This window comes from Epinephelus fuscoguttatus, linkage group LG8 (assembly GCF_011397635.1).
Source record: "Epinephelus fuscoguttatus linkage group LG8, E.fuscoguttatus.final_Chr_v1".
NCBI lineage: Eukaryota > Metazoa > Chordata > Actinopteri > Perciformes > Serranidae > Epinephelus > Epinephelus fuscoguttatus.
The window spans coordinates 16,570,195-16,594,986 of record NC_064759.1 but is presented as its reverse complement, the minus strand read 5'-3'; the positions used below and the strand labels follow the sequence as shown (position 1 = coordinate 16,594,986).

General features: G+C 42.9%; 1 protein-coding gene across 2 annotated transcripts; it reads right to left on the bottom strand.

The window, feature by feature from the left end:
* Positions 1-228: 228 nt before the first annotated feature.
* atp1a3b (ATPase Na+/K+ transporting subunit alpha 3b) lies at positions 229-24,362 on the bottom strand. Of its 2 annotated transcripts, none has more exons than XM_049583578.1 (23): positions 24,138-24,362; positions 23,907-23,999; positions 11,892-12,011; positions 11,228-11,287; positions 10,240-10,443; positions 9,952-10,065; positions 9,323-9,457; positions 9,109-9,226; positions 8,639-8,907; positions 7,062-7,260; positions 6,726-6,970; positions 6,446-6,638; positions 4,889-5,064; positions 4,639-4,775; positions 4,379-4,529; positions 3,598-3,766; positions 2,435-2,589; positions 2,201-2,324; positions 1,848-1,993; positions 1,629-1,759; positions 1,388-1,489; positions 1,185-1,276; positions 229-398 (listed from the first exon to the last, which is right to left on the bottom strand). In XM_049583578.1, the coding sequence occupies exons 2-23, from the start codon at positions 23,910-23,912 to the stop codon at positions 370-372; spliced, it is 3,075 nt and encodes a 1,024-aa protein (XP_049439535.1). In that variant the 5' UTR covers positions 23,913-23,999; positions 24,138-24,362; the 3' UTR covers positions 229-369. The 2 variants fall into 2 exon arrangements, with proteins under 2 accessions (XP_049439535.1, XP_049439536.1); XM_049583579.1 differs by having other exon boundaries at positions 11,892-11,972.
* Between the last annotated feature and the right edge of the window lie 430 nt (positions 24,363-24,792).

Genomic DNA, 24,792 nt, shown 5'->3' with positions numbered 1-24,792 from the left:
CGAGGAGCTGGATGGCCCTTTTTTGCAGAGCATAGACACTCCCTTTGTATCCTTAGCTCATTCAAATCTACATACACAATATGCAGCTGCCGTTTGGTAGATATATTGGTTTATGTACACAGCAGTGAGAGAACACATGCAAAGAGTATCATAGGAGATGGGGAGAAAGGGGGGCGGGTCAATGTAGAAAGTTGTAAAGGTGCTTTTGCTGTTTTTAATCTTTGGGGCAGTTGTGATGAAAATTGCTTCAAAGCGGTTTTTGTCTTTAAGAGGGCGGGGCATTTGGAGGTGTGTCTTGCCAGGGATGGAGTGACAGGGGGGAGAAATAAGTGGAAGATGGAGGGGGTTTGAGCAAAGATGCTCCGTCGATCAATAGTATGTCTCCTTTTCCACCCAACCTGGAGTGCAAGAGAGAGAAAGAAAAACAGAAAAGATCATCATTAATGTTTTCACCTCATATTTTCTGAAGATTTTCTCTGAATTAGCATTTGTTGAAGGACTAGTTCAACAACTTGGGATAACACAGGAGTGCTGGACTATTTCATGGCGCGGTGCAGTGGCTTCCCTGAGTCTTGTCATTGCCAAGTTGCCAGGAAACCAATGGAGATTCCAGAAAGTTAATGCAAGCCAAGAAATAGCCCAGCACATACCGCTGCAATACCATGCAACATGAAGTAATACCTACTTGTAATTTTGCCACTATAGGGAAGAAGTCGCGGACGTTACTAAAATGATGCCGGGGGCAACTGTTTCCATTGTGTCTTGACAGAAGAGGTCAATTTTTGGCAGTTTAGACAAAAAAACTACCTGGTTATGGTCAGGAAAAGATTGCGTATGTTGCTCTGAGTAGCACAAATGCAGCTGGAAAGGCAAAGAAACGCCACAACCAGTGTTGCTGTTTGTTGGACTGGAATATGGCTCTTCTGGGTCAACCATTCACCTCCCCTCCCGCCCACCTTGCATGGACTTTTGTGTTCTTTCAACTACATCTGTTGCTCTGAGTGTATAATGACATGATTGGGTTTACATTGAATTTGGTGGAAAGCCAGGTGCGTCCCCCAGCAACATTGTACTGACGCCGAAGAGGTGCTCTATTTGGACACCCTGGGAGTGAGACCAGGCTGAATCACAACCTCCTTTTAAGAAACTATGGTTTAAGAGGTAATATGGACAAAAATACTAACCTCCAGGGTTCCGACGAAGGAGAAGTTTTCGAATTTCATCATAAACAAAGATGAGAAAACTATAGGGGAATGCACAAAACCACCATGTAGGCCTGTGAACAAGAGAACAATGGGGATTAAACATAATCAAGTAAACAGATAATATATCTTAATATCAGAGTGGGTGTATATGTATCCATGTGATATGTGGTAAAGGCACTCACTTTAGAGGATACATCCTGAGTGCCACATCCATGCCTGGGCAGTAGGATAGGAAGGCAGCCAGGGCTGTCTCTTCAAACAGGCCAAAGATCAAGATCTTGTTCCTGGGTTGAGAAACACAACACATATTGAAGAGCAGAAATGCGTGCCACCCTAATTTAGATTTACTTACAGGCAAAAAAATAATTTACTGAAAGGACACATGTACGTTTATTGTTATCACGGCACACTTGCTGGACTCACCTCATGCCTTGCTGGAACACAGAGTTACGTCTGGTCTTGCAGATGATGACATCGGCCCACTGCACGACTACAATACTGACAAAGAAGGCTGTGTGGCATGTGAACTCCACAATCTTCCTCTGTTCGTATGTCTGAGTGCAGGAGAGGACATATGCATGGTAAGATGAACTGACAAAGCCTTAAAAACACACCTTAAACACACCAAAACAACACTCTTACCCATTGCTGCCCATAGCTGTCTTCCAGATCATTGACAGAGCGGTCGTCCCAGTTGAGCCTGATGCCGACTAGTCGACTGGGCAGGAAGCCATTTTCAGCCAAGATGACAAAGTAGGAGAAGAAGCCACCCAGAGCCTGAATCATACCTGAGGAAAAAATACACACAGTGGCATTAAGTTAGGATTAAGTCCTCCTAAAAACATTGCAGATACGTTCAAAGATAATCTGGTTGTTGTTGTATGTATGGGATAAAGTTGATGTTAACACAGAATTACTTTTAGGCAACCACGTTCAAACCTCAATCCAGATCAAAGACAATTCACAGACTAAATCAGCAGCAGCATTTCACCTACCAATTTGTCCATAGGCGATGCTGATAAGCCTCTCATTCACCAGCTTGTCCCTGAATGGGTTCCTGGGCTGACGCTTCATGATGTCGCTCTCAGCCATTTCATAAGCCAGTGAGATGGCTGGCACCTGAGGGGAAGAGGGAGAGATGTAAACTTCTAGTGCATTATGACAAGTTGTATCAGACAGAGTAAAGCTGCTTGCCGTAGAAGACAGTTGAGTGTTTGATCAGCTCTCACCATGTCAGTTCCCAGGTCGATACAGAGGATGGTGATGGTTCCCAGTGGCAGGGGGATGTTGACGATGATGAACAACAGGAAGGGGGTGATCTCTGGGATGTTGCTGGTCAGGGTGTAAGCGATGGACTTCTTAAGGTTATCAAAGATCAAACGGCCTGAAGGGAGAAATACAGACAGGTTACATCACATACTAAGTCCTACTGTCTAGCTCTCTGGAGCCACATCCACTAGAACTGTCTGAATAATTCTTTAGCTTAGTCTGCAGAAAAAAAACTTACTTCAGTTTATCTGAAATCTTGTTATCTATCCGTCTCTTTCTACACTAATAAACTAAGCCCTCTTTGTTGTAAGAATGCTTCTTCACAATAAATCTTATACCGTTAAAAAAAAACTGTTTATTTCCCTTTTAAATGGTGCCACATGTGGGTATGTGGGTTGCGGTTATGAAAAATTTCCTAAATCTTCTCTGCCAATGCCTGGAAATGGTCTTTTTGGGGTGCCGTCTTCTTGGGTAGCCCACTTTGCAGCCTGTCTCTGACATCCCCCATTATATGGAACTTGGCCTTCGGTTTGCAGATGGTACTAGTGATCACTCCAAATAATGCCACTACTTGGTTTTGCGGAACACCAGCTTGAAGTTGCCCTATCGCAGAGGCCCTATCCAGATCAGTCAAACATGGCATGCCGATTCTTGGAGCAGACACCAACTGACCACTGTAGCAGGGCCCATGCTCACAGGCGCAAACAATCAGGTGACAATCGGGCACCTGATTGTCAGCACCTGGGGGTACCAGAAGCTCAAAACAAGTGTCAATAGCAACAGCAAAAAAAAGCTGTTTCGCATTGCCAGAGAAGATTTGGCAAATTTTTCATAACCGCAACCCACATACTCAGCTCTGCTGCTCATCCCACAAATGCATGTTCCTTACAAATGTGGCACCATTTAAAAGGGAAATAAACAGGCTTTCCCACGGTATAAGATTTATTGCCAAGAAGCATTGTCACAACAAAGAAATAATCTACCAATCACAAATTGCCTTACTTTTTGTGCTTAGTTTATATATATATAAATGTATATGTATATATGTATATATAGATTATCTCATTATCAACTCTTCACTGCTTTAAATGTTGTTTCAGTTTGGTCCTCTGGGTCTTCTCACCTTCTTCCACCCCTGTGACAATAGAGGCAAAGTTGTCATCCAACAAGATCATGTCTGCGGCCTGTTTGGATACATCTGAGCCGGAGATTCCCATGGCAACACCAATGTCAGCCTTTTTCAGTGCAGGAGAGTCATTCACACCATCGCCTGTCACAGCTACAATGGCACCCTGGGAGAGAAGAAGGAGGACTGAGGTCAGATGACAGAAATAAATGGAAGATATATTTGATATATCTACCCAGGTATCATGATTTTAAGGGAGACATGCTCCTTAATACCCTTTATACACTGGATCACAATATTTTCATTAAACAAGTCAATACTTCATGATTTCTGTTTTTTGTAGTTTTGTGGATGTTTTTTTTTTTTTACATCGTTGAATTAAACTGTCACAATTAAATGGCAATAAAATGCATTCAAATGTTACAATAAATAAATCAAATCAAATGTTATCAAATTAAACTAAAACCTGTTGGTGAATCAAATGCAAACTAACCATCTCAGAGTGAACAAAAACAGTGTACACATCAGTCAGGAAATCCTCATTAAACAGATTACTGGCGCCATCTGCTGTTGTAAAAGTATATTGATCCCTATATGTCTAGTCCCTGAATGTACCCAGTGAAAAATGAAGGTAAAAAACACTGCCTTCTATTAAAACCAATATAAAGCATAAGGACAACACTGGATTGGAGATTTGACTCATAGTTGTTCAACTCATCCCAACAGTTTTAGTGCATGAGGCATTTTTTTTAATAAAACAATTTGAAATTGCTCCTACCAGCCTCTGGCAGCCCTCTACGATGATGAGCTTCTGCTGTGGGGAGGTTCTGGCAAAGACAATTTCTGTGTGATTCCTCAGGATGTCGTCCATCTGATCCTGAGACAGATCTTTTAGGTCTGTACCATGGATCACGCATGCTTTGGCATCCCTGAACACAGACATTTAGATGTTAATGTGGGCATCATGATTTACCAACATTAACATGACTGTATGTATCTTATTTAATTTAATTTTTTTTGGCTGTGATCATTCTTTACCTGGGGTTGACCTGGCTGACGGGTATATTAAGACGAGCTGCAATATCCTCCACTGTCTCGTTGCCCTCTGAGATGATGCCCACTCCCTTGGCAATGGCCTTGGCGGTGATTGGGTGATCTCCAGTGACCATGATGACCTAACAAGAGCAACAAAAGATGACATTTTATCATAAGATCTTAAGGCACTGCTATACAGAACATTATTAAACAACACTGTAAGGAATACATTAGTCAAAAAAAAAAAACTCACCTTGATACCAGCAGATCGGCATTTGCCAACAGCATCAGGCACAGCAGCACGGGGAGGGTCAATCATGGACATGAGGCCAACAAAGCAAAGGTTGTCTGTCTGGAAGTTGACATCATCTGTGTCAAAGGCAAATCCCTTGGGGTACTGGTCCTCTGGCAGAAGCAAGTGGCAGAAACCTGCAGGGAAAAGAAATGTGTGATTTAGTGTCTGATTTTTGATTTCTAAGAATAAACACAGATCTTCTATCCATCCCCACCTCTTACATAACTTCCAACACATCTCCAGTAGTCTTCAAGAAACTTAATTTCAATAATTCAACAGATCTTACAGGGATACAAAAGATCTTTTGAAGTGAGATGCAGCCAGTTTGGATAAGCAAACTGGAATGTTGTAAATGGGGGACCAGCGAAATGTATTTTAGCCACTTTAAAAAATTCTGTGTAAGCTACATTTAGCTACATGAAGCCGATGTATCACCCTCTTGAAATCCATAATCAATGGAGAAAAACATTGCTCAGGAGCTTCTGGACTACCGCTGCCTTTCACAGTTAGTTAGTTTATGTTATTGTGTGACTTTCCATTTAAGATGTGAGCTCATATTCACAAAAGTCACACAATAACACAAAAAAACGAACTGTGAAAGGCAGTGGTAGACACTGTTTTTTCTCAGTGGAGTCTGGTGACTTTGACGAGAGCACAGATGTGGAACAAAAGCCATTTACAGCTGTAAATGACAGAAAGGGCTGTCTGACAGCAAGGTAAAGTGGAAAAATATTTTCAATACAGTGGACACTTAAACTGTCTTTAATTGTTTTAGGTGGGACTCTTTTAGGTGGCCAAATTACATTCCAGCTTGCTTCTCCGAACTGGGGGCGTCCCGGCTGACATCAACTGTATGTAATACACGGACTATGAATAAGCACCTCACAAAACCCCACTTCAAAAGATCCAAACTTTCCCTATAAGTTGAAAAATCTGATCTCGAGCTGTCGAAAATTTGAAAATTAAATGTCGAAAATGTCAAAATTACTAAATGCAAGTATGGGGTTGTGCTATTACTGCCGCCAACTGTCCAGCTGCTGTCCAGTGAAACAAATTGGATTTGAGTGATTTCAAAAATTTTCACACTGAAAAATGTTTCTCTTTGGGTTGAGAATGTCTTTCACCTCTTATGTTACAGAGACCATTAAAAGAATAAGACAATAAGAAAAATGCTTTGTCAAGAATTTGTTCTGGTTATTATATGTTATTATATTATATTATATGGTTATTTGCAGGACAGTAGGAGCACTATAAGGGTGTGGGTCCAATATGCTATTAAGTAAGTAGTAAGTAAGTAAATGTTTTCAGAAAGCAAAATTAACAGAATATTGTATTATTTGTTTAATGGCAATGCATTATAGAATGGAAAATCACACTAAGCTGGAAAAGATATTTTTGACATACTCGTGACTAAATAAAAAAAATCTCTATTTTCTACTTTTGTACCTCTGGTCATGGTTTTACTATCTCTCCCTGTCACCCTCTTTCCCTGTCTCCAATTCTATCTGTCCTTACCCAGCACTCTCTCTCCTAGTCCTCCCAGCTCCATGTATGCATTCTGGAAAGCTTCCTTCAGCTCCTCATCCATAGGTTGCTCCTTCCCCTGCAACAGGATGGTGGAGCAACGGTCCAGGATCCTCTCAGGAGCTCCCTTCATCACCAGCAGGTAGCGGTTGTCATTTGGATCCTCTGTCTCATGCACTGAGAGCTACAGGAGAACAGAAAGTTAATTTAATGTAATGCGCATATGTGGGTTGATCTTGAGGGCACAGCTATAATCCAACTGGTTCCTCACCTGGTATTTGTTGGTGGAGTTAAAGGGGATCTCAGCCACCTTCTTGTTCCTATCCCTCATCGCCCTGACTGAGCCACAGGACAGCTCAATACACTTCAGCAGAGCAGACTCTGAGGCATCGCCAGCCACGTCACGCTTCAGGATGGGCAGTGAGTCTTGTCCAGCTTTGAACTGAGCACGGTTACACAGACCAGCGATACGAGCCAGAGACAGCCATGTCACTGAGCTCTTGTCAAAAGAGGCACCTGGAGAGGGAACAGAGAAGAGGCTATTATTAACCTTCATGATTTCTTGTAATTAAGCCCATATTCTATTCTGTTCCTCGTCCTCACTAACCAGACTGGTCCTCGGTGGTGTCGGCCTCGTGGATTTGGTTGTCAAACCACATGTGGGCCACGGTCATCCTGTTCTGGGTCAGGGTGCCGGTCTTGTCAGAGCAGATGGTGGAGGTGGAGCCGAGGGTTTCCACAGCCTCCAAGTTCTTCACCAGGCAGTTCTTCTTAGCCATACGTTTGGCAGTCAGGGTCAGACATACCTGCAGACAAATACAATTATGATGCTTAACAATTTTAATCACCACTGTGTTTGGATGTGTCACTTGAGGAGCTCTAAAATAGAATTTCTTGATGCCAAATAAAGTGAGCTCATGGCACAATTAAATAAGAAGCAATAAAGGGAATCTGTATTTTTAGAGCACCTTTCAAAATGAAAGAGAAATGCAATAAAAATAGCACCAAAGATACAGTATACTTAAAATACCTAACTAAATTTAACAAAATGGAACAACAATAAAAGAAAGTTAAGCACTAAAATCAGCAAAAGAAACATAAAAAACAAAATAAAATGAAGAAAATGTGTTGTCATGATACCAGATTTGAAAATTTTAAACTTCAATACATTACAAGTATAAAGAAAATGATACTTGATGCCTCTTTTGATACCATAGCAAAAAGAAAAAATGAGTCCCTGGGCACAAAAAAATGTGATTTTTAAAAAATGAACAACTTCACACCAGTGGTGGAAAGTAACTACGTAGATTTAGTCAAGTACAGTACAGTACAGTTTTGAAGTATTTGTACGTCCATTTTCTGCTATTTTGTAATTCTATTCAATGACATGTCAGAGGAAAATAATGTATTTTCAACTCCACTACTCCACTAATTACTGGTAACATTGCCAATATAGATTAATAATACAAAATATAATCATACATATACTATGATGTATTAGTGTGGATAAAGATGAGACTTAGCTTGCTACCTGGCAGTGTATATAGTAAAAAAATAGCCCCATAGCAGCACATTAAAGTGATCAAAAGTCATAATCCAATAACATTATATAGATGATTCTGAAATGGACCATTTTAATGAGTACTTTTATGTTATTTTATATCAGATATATATTTTAATGCTAATATTTTTGTAATTGAGAAAAGTTCTGAATGCAGGACTTTTACTTGTAACAGAGTATTTCTGCTCTGTGGTATTACTACTTTTACTAAAGTAAAAGCTCTGACTAATTCTTCCACTACTGCTGAACACACACTTCCCGTCACTGATGGGTTTGGTGCTGGAAAGAATGACCTAAAAGCCACAGGTTCGGGACTATTTTTCCGCCCGTTGTTTCATCTGTGCAGCCTTGGGTTGAAAATCTAACTGTAGATATGCTTTTCTTCATAGCTTCAATTCTTCTGGTAATATTGAATGTATAAATAATAGAGATCCTATCATTTTAAACACATGGTATTAAAAAAGTATCAAAGCATCAATACTTGTGACAACCTTATGTGTCCAAAAAAAAACAACAACCAAAAAGTAATGAGCAGCAACAACAGGTTGCAAATAATATACCAAAGCTAACTCAGGAGCAATTGAAAAAATGCCAAATAAGTGTCTAATTATTTGTGCACTTACAGTGACAGTGGCCAGCAGCCCCTCAGGCACGTTAGCCACAATGATTCCGATGAGGAAGATGACAGCCTCCAGCCAGGTGTAACCCAGGATGATGGCCAGAATGAAAAAGGTGACGCCCAGGAAGACAGCAACACCTGTGATGATGTGGATGAAATGCTCAATCTCTTTGGCGATGGGGGTTTTGCCGGTCTCCAGGCCAGAGGTCAGAGTAGCAATACGACCCATGACTGTGCGGTCTCCGGTGCAGATAACAATGCCACGTGCTGTGCCTGGTTTTGGACAAAGAACAGAAATATAATGTTGTAAAATACGATCAGTACCTGTGTGATTAGTCCTATAAACAACATTTTCTCAGTTAAAATTGTATATTGCATGTTAGTCTAAGAGTAAAGTTTGTCAGGTGTGAACTTTATTACTCCAGACACAAACATTAATAATAGCGTGTCATGCTGTTGCCATTTTGACCATACCTTCCACACAGTTGGTGGAGAAGAAAGCAACGTTTCGGGTCTCCAAGGGGTTGTCATGGGTACAGTCAGGTGACCTGCTCTGGGGTTCTGACTCGCCTGTTAGGGAGGAGTTATCAACCTAATGGGGGAAACAGAAAAAGTAAAACATGTTGCTGCAGATAACAAGAAGCAAAAATTTAAATGTGTGTTTCTATGCATGTTTGTGTGTGTTTACCTTGCAGCCATGAGCAGAGACAACCCTGATGTCAGCAGGGATCCTGTCTCCTCCCTTCACTTCAATCAGATCTCCGGCCACCACTTCTTCAGCGTTGATCTGTACCTTCTCACCCTCACGGATCACCAATGCTTGCTGCGGGGAGATATGGGCAATGGTTGGAAAACACACGCACAGAGAAAGATGGTTTCTTGTAGCAGAGAAGCAAAAAGCTTTTCCATCCCTTCATGTGAAAACAACCATCTGACTGAACATATGGTTTGCAAAGAATTCATGAAATGAATTTGAAATCAGAACACACACAGGATGCATGACTATTTACAGGCCGAGAGTGGCAACCACCAGCTGTGCCACCTCCTTTGGCAATATGCAGTATTTACCCACGATATCAGTGGCGAGCAAAGAGATAAAGTGTGAAGACTTACATGAACAATGTCTCTGTTATGTCACATTAACTGGGTATTTACTGAATGAGCCATAATTTCTGGTGACTGCAAATTTTTTTTTTTTCCTAAATTTCCTGATATTCACGGCCTTTAAAGGCTATATGGTCAGAGTCTTCTCTCCAGAGGGAATCAAAAGGAGCTTTCAGACATAATTTGGTTTCTTTTGAGCAAACACATATTTACCTGAGGCACCATGTTCTTGAAAGATTCCATGATTTTGGAGCTCTTGGCCTCTTGAAAGTACGAGAAGCAACCGGTAATGATGACGACAGCTGTGAGCACAATACCTAGGTACAACTGGAAATAGAGAGAGACAAAGTCAAACATATGTGTGTGTGTGTGGTCTGTGGGAAGGCACTGGGTACAGGTGAGGTGTGATTTATGTCTGTGTTTCAGAGTCAGTAGTGTGACAGTTGTGTTAATGAGGCGAGTATGGGTTCAGATGTGCATGCGGGTGTGTGAATTGCTCACATTGTCTCCTGCAGGTTCGTCCTCAGTGGCTGCCTGGATGGCGTAGGCCAGGAAGCAGAGGATGGCGCCGATCCACAGCAGGATAGAGAATCCACCGAACAGCTGGCGACAGAACTTGACCCATTCTGGGGTGGTGGGAGGAGGGGTGAGAGCATTGGGACCGTCCCTGATCAGAAACTCTGCTGCCTTGGCATTGGTCAGTCCCTGGAGGGAGCGCAGAGAAATTGGGATGTGGAGTTGTGGAGTTAGCAGAGAAAGATGGGTCTGCACTGATGCAGAGCAAAGCAAAGCACATATTGTGTTTACTGCAACATGATCATTAGTCATGGCAGCTTTGTTTTTCTTGCTTGCCTTCATGGAAAACCAAGAACATATTGATTAATTAACTGACATAGGGCCATGTTTAATAACAATAATTAAAACATTGACATAAAAACTCTCACACAACTAAGTCCTATTTATCCAGTCATATGCTCTGTACTTCCCAAACACACAAATTATCACAAAAAAAGTCTTTAAAAAGTCTGGCTTTGAAGAAGGCATAGATGAGTTTTGCTGTAAGTTCAGTTTTAAATAGTACAGTTTTAGCAAAAACTGCATGTGTTTGGGAAGTACTGAGTATATGACTGGACAAATAAGACATGGATTATACTGCACCAGTTGTGTGAGAGTTTGTTAATGGATGCTTTGATATTGATTTGCTGTTGTTAGATGTGGTCCCCAATCAATCGGTTTTGTTTTCGTGTGAGAAAAGTAAAGTTTTTCCATGAATTCACTGTAACACAGCTCGACTAATAGATTTTCAAATGGCTATTCTGTGGTCGAAGTAATCCTCTAACATTCTCTTATTTCTTCAGTATGCCTTTGGAGTCCAGGGCACTGTTGGGCTGGATTGTAAAACCAATGGAAGTGTGCCACCTAGTGTCCAAATGGAGAAACAGTTTCAAACTGCAGCAGTAAATACTGAGAGAAATTATCATCAACTCACCTGGACAATGTCAGTCTGATATTTCCTGCATACTTCCTCTACGGACATCTTATGTTCTGTCTGAAAAAAGAAAACACAGAGATAATCAGTCATCTGTGTAGTCCAGGATGACTTGTAGTTGCCATGTTTTTGCATGCAAGGAAAATGTGTAGGAAATAGTCCAAATTGAAACAAGAGTTGTGCTATTGAGTAATAAAAAAGATTTTGAGCTATTTTAAAAGAAATATAATCAACAGTACAGAAGGTAATTGAAAAATTTAGTCTATGCATGCAGTTCACCTGAGAGACAAGAATGCAGGGCAGCCAGATATGGCAAACCAGGTGTCTGTTTCTTGCGCTGGGATGTGGGATCAAAGTTATCTTCTTGATAACAGGTCACCCCTCTTACCAGTAAAAAAAACATTTTTTGGCTGCATGGGAAAAATTTCCTTCTCCCCAACAGAGTTGGTGTCATTTAACTTTACTATATTCTTCAAGAGATGTTCTTCAAAAGTTGAAAATCATCCACTCACATCTCACAAATGCATCAGTGATATAAAAAAAATCTTTCAGAATAATTAGAGGATTTCAGCTTTTGAATGAGAGCTCAAAAGTGAATTGATCTCTAACATATTTTATTCCAACATTCAGTGCCACAAATACTGAGAGAAAAGGCTTTACTTACAATGGGCACTTCCTTCTTCAGGTCATCCATGTCCTTGGTCCCCGCCCCCTTCTTCTTCTTGGGGGATCGGTCATCTTTGTCCTGTGTGGTGGCAACGCGGTAACTGTCTGACCGCCCATACTACAGACACACACACATGTTTTACACATGCCTTCTGTCTACATTAATAAGATAGTAGCCTGTGCGCCTTTGTGTATAATCTAAACTGTTGGGCTTGTACATGTACATTAACTTAAACTACACTTTGTGTCTAAAAATGCATTGTATGCATTGTTTCCTTGGGCAGAGTCTTGTGTGGCACTGTAACAGTATTTACAATTCACTGACTGCAACAGATATAAAGCCAGCAGGCTTTATTAAATTGCCCTTGAGGTTTCTTTCTTTCACTATACAGTAAATGATGTTGTACCCTTGTGAAGTGGCCTGGTGAAGTAGCTTGTATTTTATCAATTATTCTCAGTTTATGAGGAAGATATTAGATGGAGAGGATGAATATAAAGGACTATTATCATAAAACTTATTAAACACATGAAACATAAATGCAGTACCCTGGTAGCTCTGTTTGTTCTGGACAAAAACGTCTACATTAGGAGAGCATGATCACCACAAATTAAAGCATGTGCCTCCTGTCTCTTCTGCCAAATCCATTTGATCTCCTCTGATCAAATAATTCTTACTCTGATGTCCAAAAACAGCCCAGTGGACACATCAAAACATAATTGAGTGCAGTGGTTTAACCTGTAAGCTTTAACTAATTGCTTCCTGGCCTTTTTCATGTATCTAGCAGCAATCAGACATGAGAGAGAGCAGAAAAATAGAGTTTGTACACGTCAAAGGCTTTCTGATTAGATTTTAGTGTGTCCTACACTGTTAGACCAGATACATCAGAGACACTTTGATGTCAAGATCACTAAAAATTAAGTCTCAAATACATGCACGCACACATAGGCACATCAAATGTCCTCGTTGTCTTCTTTCTGCTTTACTGCACTGCCTGTTGTTCCAGGTACTCTCTCCCCTATAATTGTCCCCTCAGAAATTGGCTTATGTTGTTCGACTCGACGTGAGTGGACTATTAATAATCCCAATTTTCTCCAGCACGGCACATTGTAGTCCTTCTAGGTCTATAACTGTAACCCTAGCCTGTTGTCCGGAAGGAGAGCAGCTTGACTGCTGGGCCACATCAATACAAATGTCCCTCATCAAAGGTCAGAGGTGACATGGAGAGGCAAGAATCCCTCCCAGGAGGTGTGCATGGGTCCTGGTGGTCAGGCCCTTTACTGACATAAGCAAGTCATCAAGGAAATTGCCCATGTGGCAGATCAATACAGTCAGATACACAATGATGGTCTGACAGAGTGGAAAAGTCCAGCTGATATGGATGCCACATCATTTACACTGAATCAGACGGAGACATCAATATCTATCAACTAATAATCAGTGACAACAATCCTCTTAATGAGGGCATGTGTGTCGAAAAATGGGGTCAAAGGTTAAGTTTTCACTGATAACTTAAATTATTGAAGAGGTCCTGGCTGGGTGTTCCTTCACAGGAAATCAAAAACTAGCTGGAATTTACTGAAACAAAGTAAGCGCCCTCTAGTGGTACAATTAGGTAGTGATGTTATCAGGAGTGCAGAATGCACAGGTAACTGCTGCGGGACTACTTTGTTTGCGTCTGATATCACAGGGCAGATATGAAGAGAGAAACAAAGTGATCTGCCCTTTGACACAATGCTTAAAAGTGTGTTTGCTTAAATTCTCTAACCCAGCTTACATAGTTGTTTACAAAAGCACCAGGGAGGAAGTACTATGAATGGAGAGTCCGAGTCCCCCACAAAAACTCACACACCCAAACCACACCAGAACACACACACCTGCAGTGCGACAAAATGTGCCTGACAAGGATCAACTTGCCACTGAATTTCCCACCCAATTGTATGGCTGCTGTGGGAAACTTGTAAAATCATGCCTCTGCCTCTGCATATTGAATTTATATGCGGTGACAAAGACCTGTCTTTCTGGTTTGTCGTCATAAAAAATACAAAAACAAGGGCTTCATGAAACAACATGCAGATGACAGCTTCAACTAGCTTGATTGAGGAGTACGGGTTGCTCAACGGCTGCTGCTGAATGCAAAGCAAACAATGAAACATTTGTTTAAGCATGTCAGGCAGAGTAGTAGCATGTCAGTGGGAGGGAGGTGTCTGACCTGACTGCAGACACACGCACATGCAAACACACTGAGGTCTGCAACAAAGGAGCAGGTGAGCAGATCTCTTGCCGCAGTTGGGCCAGGCAGGCCTGGTGAGGCAGAGGCTGCATAGAGCAGAAACTAATGCAGTGGAAAAGTACTGCTGCTCAGCCCCTCTGAGACAGCCCTCGGATCTGTGTGCATGTGTGTGTGATTAAGAAAGAGGGTGTGCAGGGTGTGTTGGTACATACATGTATGGACATATTATTCACTGGAGATTAACTGAATGAATGATGGCGCCATATCTTTATTTGGAGAGCAAAGGTGTTGGGTAATACAGGAAGGTACAAGTTTACCCTCTCATCAGGCGTCAAATAGGAATCATAATCTCACTGATGACAAACTGGCAGGTGTGTTAGTATCAGTTTATTGGTAAAATGTTGTTATTGTGGCCACAGTTTGCCCACAGACAAAGAGGAACACTGCAAGTACAAATTAAGGGCGCATTGTCTGCTCAAAGGCACACCTGCTCTTCTGAGCATATGCACACTGAAATTAATAACATAAATATGGACACACACAGGTCTTTCTCTCCCTATCTCTCTCACACACACACACACACACACACACACACACACACACACACACACACACACACACGCCCAGACAATAGATGTGGTTGGTAAGGAGATGGAGAGTCATGCCAAACAAAGCAATATGTGGTGAAAAGTAGAGACACGCAGAGATGGATGTTAAGGGGGTGGATGACAGACACGACTGGGCACATGGAAAGGGAGACATCAGTGGGAGGTGAGAAGCAGGGACGGATAAAGAGCGAGAGAGGCAGGTGGAGAAAGGGACAGAGAGTGAGTGAGAGAGAGAAAAGCTGTTGTCACCCTTCTCTTATGCCTCTAATTAGATATTGACCAGCAGTCTTTGTCTGCTGGCTGTGTGTCAGTGTTTGACCTGCAGTGACCCCACTCTAATAGATTGCACAACCTCACTTATGGTGCGTGTGCAAGTGTCACTTTGAGCATGTGCTCTCATATGCTAATAGATTATATTCTCGCTCCGAGTGTCTGTGCGTGTCCTTGAGTGTGTGTGTGTATGGGTGTGAATGAGTATTTATCAGCGAGAGTCAAAGAGAAAAGAGAGCCTGCTGATTTATCTTGTGTCTGTGTTTACAGTATTTTAAGTATGTTAAGTGCATACCTTGCTTTGTGTGTGTGAGTGTGGAAGCCTCTCCTCTCTTCCCTCCACTCACACCCTGCTACCTGATATCATCTGCACCTACAGTATGCTGCAAACATTTTTGCCAAAAAAAAAAAAACCTGACACAAGTAAAAACCTGTCTACATTTAAATATTTTATTACTGTAGTAAGTTGTTGAACATCATCTGATCTCTTCTCAGTCTCTCTCTTTCTGTATTTGTCTCTGTTGTCTCCACCATAATTGTTTAATTGTTCAGCAGAGAAAGGTGAATTGTGTCCATACACAATTTGAGTGTCCTTCATTTAGAAAAACATCAAAGTGTGCCATTGGTCTGTGTGGGTGTCCAGCTGTCTCACACAGCTCTGGGTAATGTAATGAGCCCCCTCTGTCCTGAGGAAGGAAACAGAGACTCGTGGCTGGAATTACAGACGCTCGCTCTCCCACAAGCGCACAGACAAAAAGACTGATGGACAGACATGTCTCTGACATCATAAGGAAATGGAAACATCGGATGCTCCTCTATGGATTACATACTGCAATCACTCACTCAGTCAATGTATTAAAACCTGCCTAAAAGATCAATAATTCAATAAAGCCTATTGCTTCACGTATCTGGTTGTGCGTTTGATTTGATCATAGATGATCCTGCAGGCCTGCTCTGGCTAACAAAGCTAATCCTTGCATTTTGTCCTCATGTCAACAACTCTGATGAGCGAGTGTGTTTGGAGGGCAAGTAACCATGGTGACCGGCACGGCCATTGGCATGGTGACGAAGCTCAGCTGTGGCCTCCTAGGATCCCCTGATGCGATCCGGGATAAGTAATAATTGATGCATCTGTAATCGGACACTGCATTCACTGCTGTATAACACAGACTGATTCAAGGAATTAGTGTGTGTTTGTGTGCGCTGGTGTCTGTGTGTGTGTGTGTCTGTGTGAGCAGAGGTGAGTCATTGTGCTGGCTACAGTCCGTATGTGCAGCGTCTACACGCATTGCGGCAGAGACAGGGAGGGAGATGTAGAGTGAATGGGAGAGAGAGAGAGAGAAAGAGAGAGAGAGAGAGAGAGAGAGAGAGAGAGACCAAGTGATTGCGAAATAATAGGATAAACAGAAAGATAAGACATACCTCAAAACATATAGTCAGAGAAGGAAAGACCTGTTGCTCTACATTTCAGGAGCAGAGTGACAGTTAACAGAGTATTTTCTAACTTAATTTAGAACTGGACATGTTCAAGGTAGATTCTGACTTCTTACACACTACGAAACTTCATAGTTTACATAGCAATGACAAACTGAAATCAGATAATACTGCACTGTTTTGTTGTGCACATTGTGTTCCCACCCAGTGTCTTGCTTAAATTAGGAGTGGCACCTGAGAGAACTACCACATCAAGCACGTTAAGGACAACGGGTCGAGGCTTGCCCACTGATGGTGGGTTCGACTAGGACTGGCATGTTGCATTTTTTCTTCCCCTTTAATGGCACGCACAGGGACTCCTGTAAGAGGAAGAACTGATGTGCACATACAATACACACAAATACAAAAAGCAAGAACGCTGTTGTCGGGATATTGTGTTTCTCATCCTGTGGAGCACATATCAGGAAGTGGTTTAAAGGTGGAAGAACTACCAGCCCGCTCTACCAGTTGTGCTATTTTATCGTTCAGCAACCACTACAGTATCTGTCGCACCACCATGAGTCTTTACTTCCTCTTTGTTTGGAGGCCTTAATGCTTGTTTTTCACTGTGACCATTCTTATGGTTTTAAAGGCTCTGTTATAGTAAAGTGATCTAATTTTCTAAACTTGCCATACTGTTTTAGTTGTTCTGTTATTTGCCTTTACTCACTTCCTCATTATATCAACATTACTGATGATTTTTTTTTTTTTTTGGAGATATTTTTGGGGGCTTTTTGCCTTTATTTAATAGGACAGCTATAGCGTGAAAGAGGAAGAGAGAGGGGGAAATGACATGCAGCAAAGGGTTGTGGGTTAGAGCTGAACCCGCAGCAGCTGTGGCAAGGACACAGCCTTTGTATGTGGGGCGCCTGCTCTAACAGGTGAGCTAGTCGTCACCCTGATTATCATTTAGAAATCTCACTGTGTAAGTATTTTGTGGTAGCACCAATGGGGTTGACCAGTAGAAAATAGTCTGACAAGTTGATCTACTTTAAACATCTAGGAAACCAACTGCCTTGAAAAAGGTATGTAAACATAACCACTAAGTTATCTTTCTTATCTATTAATCTTGAGTTATCTTTATTTTATAAGTAAATATAACTATTAGTCTTAAGTTATCTTTACTTTAAGTACACATAAGTATTAGTCTTAAGTTACTTGTCTTTACACTGGCACATGGGAACTTACCAAATTACCAAATGTCTGAATTTAAAGTAAAGCCAATGGTGTATAATAAGATAGGAACTGTATTTCTACCTGCCTTTACAGATGACATTAGATGAATTTTGGGTCTAATCCATCTCATCCTCTCTTGTAGTCATGTAGTAGTTCAGCGAGGCTGCAGGTTGAAGGTGCTCTGTCTGCAGTTTGGCCTGTTGCTGAGCTCATTCAGGCCAAACCGTGACTGATATGGTGCCATTGTGAATGTGCATAGGTCTGAATATCAGAGAGGCCTGAGCATAGTCACAATTAAATCATTATAAATTGATGTGTCACGTTTTTGTATTAATAAGGCATCCTTGATAAAACTGGATCTCCACTACACTTTGCTGTCTTTCTCTATTCTTGCTATAATTATCGCATAAAGGTTAAAAAAATCCATCAAAGCAACATTTAAGACACCTTAAAATACATAAATATACATAGAGAAATATTTAAGTATTGCATATTAGAGTATGTGCTGGTTTGTCATTTAATTTCAGCATCTGTATAAATGCTACTATGTGTGTGGTGTGTATGTGTGTGTCATTGCATGCATGTGTGTGTCTGACCTTGCAAGGTCATTGGGCCATCTGCTGTGTGTTGCAGCAGGATGGTCAGGGCTCTGGGCCACAGTGGGGGGCTCAGGCCGTGGACCGAGGGACATAGCTGTTGGGATTAACCGTCTGATTACTCCACTGGATTAGCCCACCGTGTGTCATCCTCTCTTTGTCTCTCTATCACTCTACTTTCAAATGCGTGAATGCAACCTCCGTATTTATCATGGGGTCCTGATGCCAAATAGTTTGGTGAATGTCTTCTCGCTGTGATGAGTTAGCGAATGGATTAGATGATTACTTTTAACAGATGATTAGGATTTGAATGCCTTGTAAAAGAGATTGTTAAGATATTTGTTTCACTCATCTGTATCAGCCTGGAGAGTGATATGAAGGCTCCTTATCTTTCTATTTAACAAAGTGAACAGGCATCAAAAGGGGGAGATTCCCGATATCTTGCATGAAGTAGAAGAAAGGGAAAAGATGGCGGAAAACTTTTCTGGTATGACAGTCCCAGCGGACGTTTCCGTACGACTGTGTGGCAGTTAAAATTAACCAAGTACACGTAATGGATGATCCAATGGAATAGTGTACGTAAATAGAAAATAAAAGGATTTTGGCCGCATAAGAGCACTAAGAGAAAATCTTAATCTCTAAACCACATTAACCCAAAGAGACAGAGAGAGATAAACTCTCATGAGATCTCAAATCATCTGTCGTGCTTCCTCCAAACACTAAAATCAAACAAAAGCAAGAAACTCAACCAAACACAACCCAAACTCAAAATCCCAACTCAGGTTGTAGCTTCTCCTGCCCCCATTCCCTCTGTTCCCTCCTGTCCATCTGTCCGTCCTATCATCATCTCCATCTGTTCATCCCATAGAGACAGTTGTGTGACTGTGTATCTTTAGGTCTGTACAATGCACTGTAATATATTTGCCCTGTGGGTGTGTCCTGGTCTAGATTAGCATTGTAAATCTCAGGTTCACTGGTGCTTGTAGCAAACATGGCATCTCGACATGGTGTGAGAGAGCACCTCAGGACTCCTCTGCGGGCAGCTGGTCGCACAGAGTGGTCCAGATGTGCATGAAGCCACTGACTGCAGAACTAATTCAAATATACATATAAGCACATCACGTGTTGCTTAGAGTTTCCAAACCAGGATTTGTCTTATTAAAGATCTCGTGTGTAGGATTTAGTGGCATCTAATGTTCAGGTTGCAACATTGCAACCCACTGAAACTTCTTGTGTGCGTGCCAAGTGTGTATGAGAACTATGGTGGGCGATGCAAAAATACGATGTCATGAAATCAGGGGGTGACCTCTAGCTCACCTGGTGGAGTGTGCACCCCATTTAGACTATGTCCTTTGCACCAGTCCAGGGTCAATTCCTGCCTGCAGCCCTTTGCTGCATGTCATCCCCCCTCTCTCCCACCTTTTCTGTCTATCTACAGCTGTCCTATTATTAAAGGCTATAATGCCTGAGAAATAATCTTTCAAATAAAATGAAAATGCGAAAACACAAAGTGTTCTATCTAGAAGCCAGTGTTTGGTTTGTTCAATCTGGGCTACTGTAGAAACAGTGTGGCAAGCTCCATGGAAGAGGACCCACTCTGTATGTAGAAATAAATGGTTAATTCTAAGGGAACAAAAACACAAAAAACCTTCGATTCAGGTGACTGTACACTAATGAAAACATAGTTATGCATATTATATGCAATATCTGCCAATATATCCCTCTAAATGCTACACACTGGACCTTTAAGTGTGTCTGAATGAATAGAAAATCATTTGCAACCTACTATTCAGGAATATAATTACTGTAAATCTCATAAGCACTTGTAACATTTCTCACTGAATGGCAGCAGTACATGGTAGGATAATACCGTCAACGACAGTAAGGTGTAAAATAATCTGTTTGTGACTCCAACAAGAATTTGTCCATTGTGGCTGCCCAGTGTTACACTTTGTACTTTGGTGTATTCACACAGGGATGCTCACACGCACACATTTACAGTCACACACACTTCACAAACATACACACATCTCCAGGACAACACCCTGAATTAGTCATGTCGTTGTAGTCAGGCAACCTAACCCCTCTGAATCGCTCTCATTATGGGAGACCATCAACACGTTCATGTTGGAAAACTGTTAGTCAATCACTGTGGCTACTGCATCCTTGTTTTAAAGTAATGTATGAAGGAGACAGCACTGACCTTTCATTTTATTAGCATTACACAAGCTGCTACTGAGCTCACAGCTCAGGCTTTGTCCTGTTAGTCTCACACTCGCGAGGAGGCTAACTCCAGGTTTTTGTTTTTTTTTTGCTGAGGCACTAGAGAAATCTGGGCTCTGTCCTTCAGCAGTAGTCCCTCTAAGGGCATTGTCCTCATTACAGTGGATATTTATTGATCAGAGACCTACAAAAGGCTTGAAAGGGACAATGGCGGAGCATTTCAAAGGTCGCCATATTGACCTTAATTGACCCCTACAGGCCACAGGGCAAAAAGCTCCCAGCTGGCTGTGCGATCAGAGACATTATGCGTTTGATCAGATCCTGTATGGACGTGCTTTTCTATTGGTTCCTGCGACGTGTGGACAGATCAGCTGTGGTACAGTGCAGCCTATCAGCATCAGGCAGCAGGTGCAGTGGGGAGGGATGTGCAGTACTCTGCACCAAACTGAGGGCTGGGCCTCTGCAGAGGCCACACATATCCAACTCCAGAACTACCTTCCACTGACACCTTCTAACTTCTTCTCCATCACCGCACGTCTCACTAGTGCCGATATAAAAGCTACATGTCTTTTTAGAGACATTTACATCATGACACAGGTAATTATCAAGTCTAATCAAAGTCTAACGGAGATCTCGACAGGAGCATCTCCTCAGCCATAACCACACCCCTCGTCACCAGCTTGTATGACCTTCTGACAAAGCCTCAGTGCCACTACTACACCAACATCTCTCTTAAATCCTCCCATCTCCCCGTGGGCATCACCTACACCACACCTCTCCAACCTCTCCATCACCATGCTCAGCCTTCAGTCAATGTCCCAACCAACGACATCTCTCCTCTCCCAATCCCATCTGTCTCCTGCCCCCCCGATAACCAATCCCACAATGCGCAGCAAGAGGAAACAAGAGCCATGGTAATGTGAGCCTCAGGTCATTATCCTGTAAGGAGATATACAGCCAGGCAACCCTCCCCCTTCATGCGCCTCCTCCAATACTTTAAATCCCTCTCTTTCTCTCTCCACACCTGCAGACCAGCCACTACTGATCTGCCCTTCATCCCTCCCTCTATCTCTCTCTCCCTCTGTCCCTCCTGCTCTCTCAGCAGTGGCACCCTCCCCCCCATCAGTGTCACGTGTCTGAAGGTGAAAACCTCCTCCTATAGTCTCATCAGCATCAGCCATGTATAGCTGCACCAATGCAGAGAGAGAGGAACAATGAGCAGGATGAGCGGCTGTGTGAGTGGAAATAACTCCAAGACATTTCTTTAGAGATGCTCTGCCAAATTCAGACTATCTTTCTCAGTGCCAGACTAAATGTGCCGGTTGTCTCTCTAGTATCCCTGACACATGCCCAAGCTTTCCTCTATAGCATCACTGCTGTCTCTAAGCCCGGTCCTTACTGCGTGGCTCCTCGTGCCAGCCTATCACAGCTCTTTACAGGGAATTTCCACACCAGAGGCCCCGCCCCCGGTTTGACGCAGAAGGCACGTATCAAGCAATGCCCCCTGCGGCCTTGGGAAAGGAAAGCTGGCAATGCTATGCACAGTGCGCCAGTGCAAATTTCCCGGAATAAAAAAGCAGAAAGAAAGAGAAGGAAGTGTAGTCGGACTCAGTATAGATATCCATCTATGACCCCATCCCTTCATCCATCTTTCCATCCACCTTCTCATTCAGGGTGACCTCAGAGCGCATCCGGTGAAAGTCAAGGAAACACCCTTCACAGACCGCCAGTGACGCTCATATTCTGTTTTATAATGCCAGTCTCTGGAGAGCTGCGGCATCTCCCTAAATGACACACCATTATTTCCACTCAGTGTCTCTCCCTCGCACTGCTTCACCGAGCTTCCACACAGCAGCAGTACATACGTAAGCACTTTTTGCACTCCCATCCCTTTTGACGCAGTGCCCACTAATGCTGCCGGGGTTAGCTTTCCCCCCCGAATCCTGCATCTTCAACGTCTCTCCCGGCAGAGAAATGTCAGATGCTTGTGTAACTGCGATGACATCGGCTTGTGCTGCCTCTAACAGCGCCTGATCTCTCTCAGCACCGCATGGTCCCTTCTGCAGCGTCATGTCACCGCATCATTCAGCAGACAGACGAGGGTCGGAGATTAAAAATTACAACTCCTTCCGCAGGATGGAGTGATGGAGAAGACGTTGCGCAATAGCTCACACCGGCAGTCGCTCCTGCGCCTTGGCATTTTCCGGGAGCGCTGTGTTTTTCCACCAGCTTCCTCTGATTCATTTGAATGACTAATAGGCTAAGTTTATCTAGATAACCAGAAACAGATCAGATGCTTTTAACGGTTTAACCGGTGCGTGCAGCAGATGGAAACTCTCATACTGACAAACTTTACTGAAACGAGAGCACATTGTGCCCCTGATGCCCTGGATGCATCGTTTCTTTAATCTGTAGTGTGTGTAAATGTGTTCACTGTTGGCGATTATCGAGTCCCCGTTATGTCACAAATTAAAGGGGAAATAAGCTGGTGAGGCGCTTATTCCCGGTAACCGCATTATGACGCATGGGTCATCGAGGGTACTGGGGATGAGACTCCTCCGCTGATGGCGTCCACTCTAAGGACGTGATGGGCTCAGCATCTCTCCGGAACACCGCCAGATGCTTCTCCCGTGCCGGAGCAGACCGGAGAGAGGGCAGAGCCAGCGGGGCTCAAATCAGCTAGAGGACATGAGGGGGGCAGCGAGGGCATGGAGGAGGTCACAGTACACCATGTTCATCCATCACTGCGAAAGTCATTGAGCATATGTGTGCCTTTAAATGTAACAAAATTATTGTTATTTTTTTAACTACAGGTTAATGATGGGTGAACAGAAAAGGTTTCTAACACGTGCACCCCCTCCCTCCCTGTCTCACCAGAGCTCTTGGTAAGAATAAACCGATTAGGCCTACCATGGCCGGCAAGGTTATAGCCCAACTAAGGCCTATCTGAGACCTCAAATACAGATGACACACTGACAACCTCTAACGCACACACCTGCTCCACTTGTGACACTTTGGCATCACTTTTCATCCATATCATATATCAGTGACTGTTTAAATTGACCGAGTGAACCACAGAAAAGGACGAAGCAATAAAATGTCCGTATCTCTAATGAAGTAAAACAAGTCTTATTCAAGCAAAAACAGGCTAAAGTCAAATCAAAGTGAGCAGTTAAATGTCGCTGCTTTCTGCAGCCGCACTAGACAGGAGCTACTGACTACATCAATTTGTCGCAGTCTAGGAGACCGGGGTATAAAACACAGTTCCGCATTAGAGTCAATGTCACTCAGACAAACGGGATTTCCATAAAGGAAAACATGACATCACATCAGCCCTTTCTCGTCTGCAGTAAAATATCAGGCTACGGCTCATTTCTCAGGCCACTTCAGGTGGGCTACAACGCAGTTAAAGTAAAGTTGGAAACGTCAGTCTTACCCCCATGTTGGCGCAGTCACTGTTCTCCTCTCAGGTGATGCACGGCTTGAGAGGTGTCAGCCCCTCGCGTTGAATTATATCAAAATACCTTGCCTTGAGAAAAATAAAAGAGAATATGCTCAGTTTTTTCAGGGGTTGCTTAAATGAAAAAAAAATGAAGAAGACGTCAGGGAAGTTATCTACAGATCTGGCAAAATGTTTGTCTGGCGTTAAATAAACGGTCTCTCAAACCTTCCAAAGGGTTAGGCTACAATCTTTCCCCCCCTGTGAGACGTCTTTCAAATGAAATGTTGCGGTCTCAAGCGGAGCATCACGCGGGGATGCGTTTCCTTCCTTTGCTCTCTGATACTTGCGGTGAAAGACCGGCGAAACTAACGAGCCGCACTGCTACCTTTTCAGGACTCGATCTCCCTCCGCGGCTTTGCCGGTTACCGCAGTACTCCGCTGCTCGAGCCGCACCACTCCGCCAGTGGAAGAAGCGCCGCCTAGAGCAAATGAGTGAACCGAGGGGCCGGTTAGACCCGCCCACCGCTCACGCAGCTGGCCAATCATATTCCCGAGCGTCTCATCGGTGATGGGATCGCTGACCAATTGGTTTCATCTCAGTCTTCGAGCGGGCCAATAGAAAGCCAATTCTGCCCCTCCTGCTTTACTGCAGAATTCCGAGGCTTGCAGCCAGCAGCGTCGCGAGTCTCTAGGCTGAAATTTTATATAAATGGACGCACAAGGTTAGATTCTAGTTGTCGTGATTGTGTTTGTTCATCATGTAATGTATTTATGTAACATAAAATAGTGGATTTGTGTGCATTGATGCATGTGATAAGCACTCTTGGATGTCTCATCGGTCGTGTTGGTCCTGTCATGAGCATGTTGTGCACCTCCATAT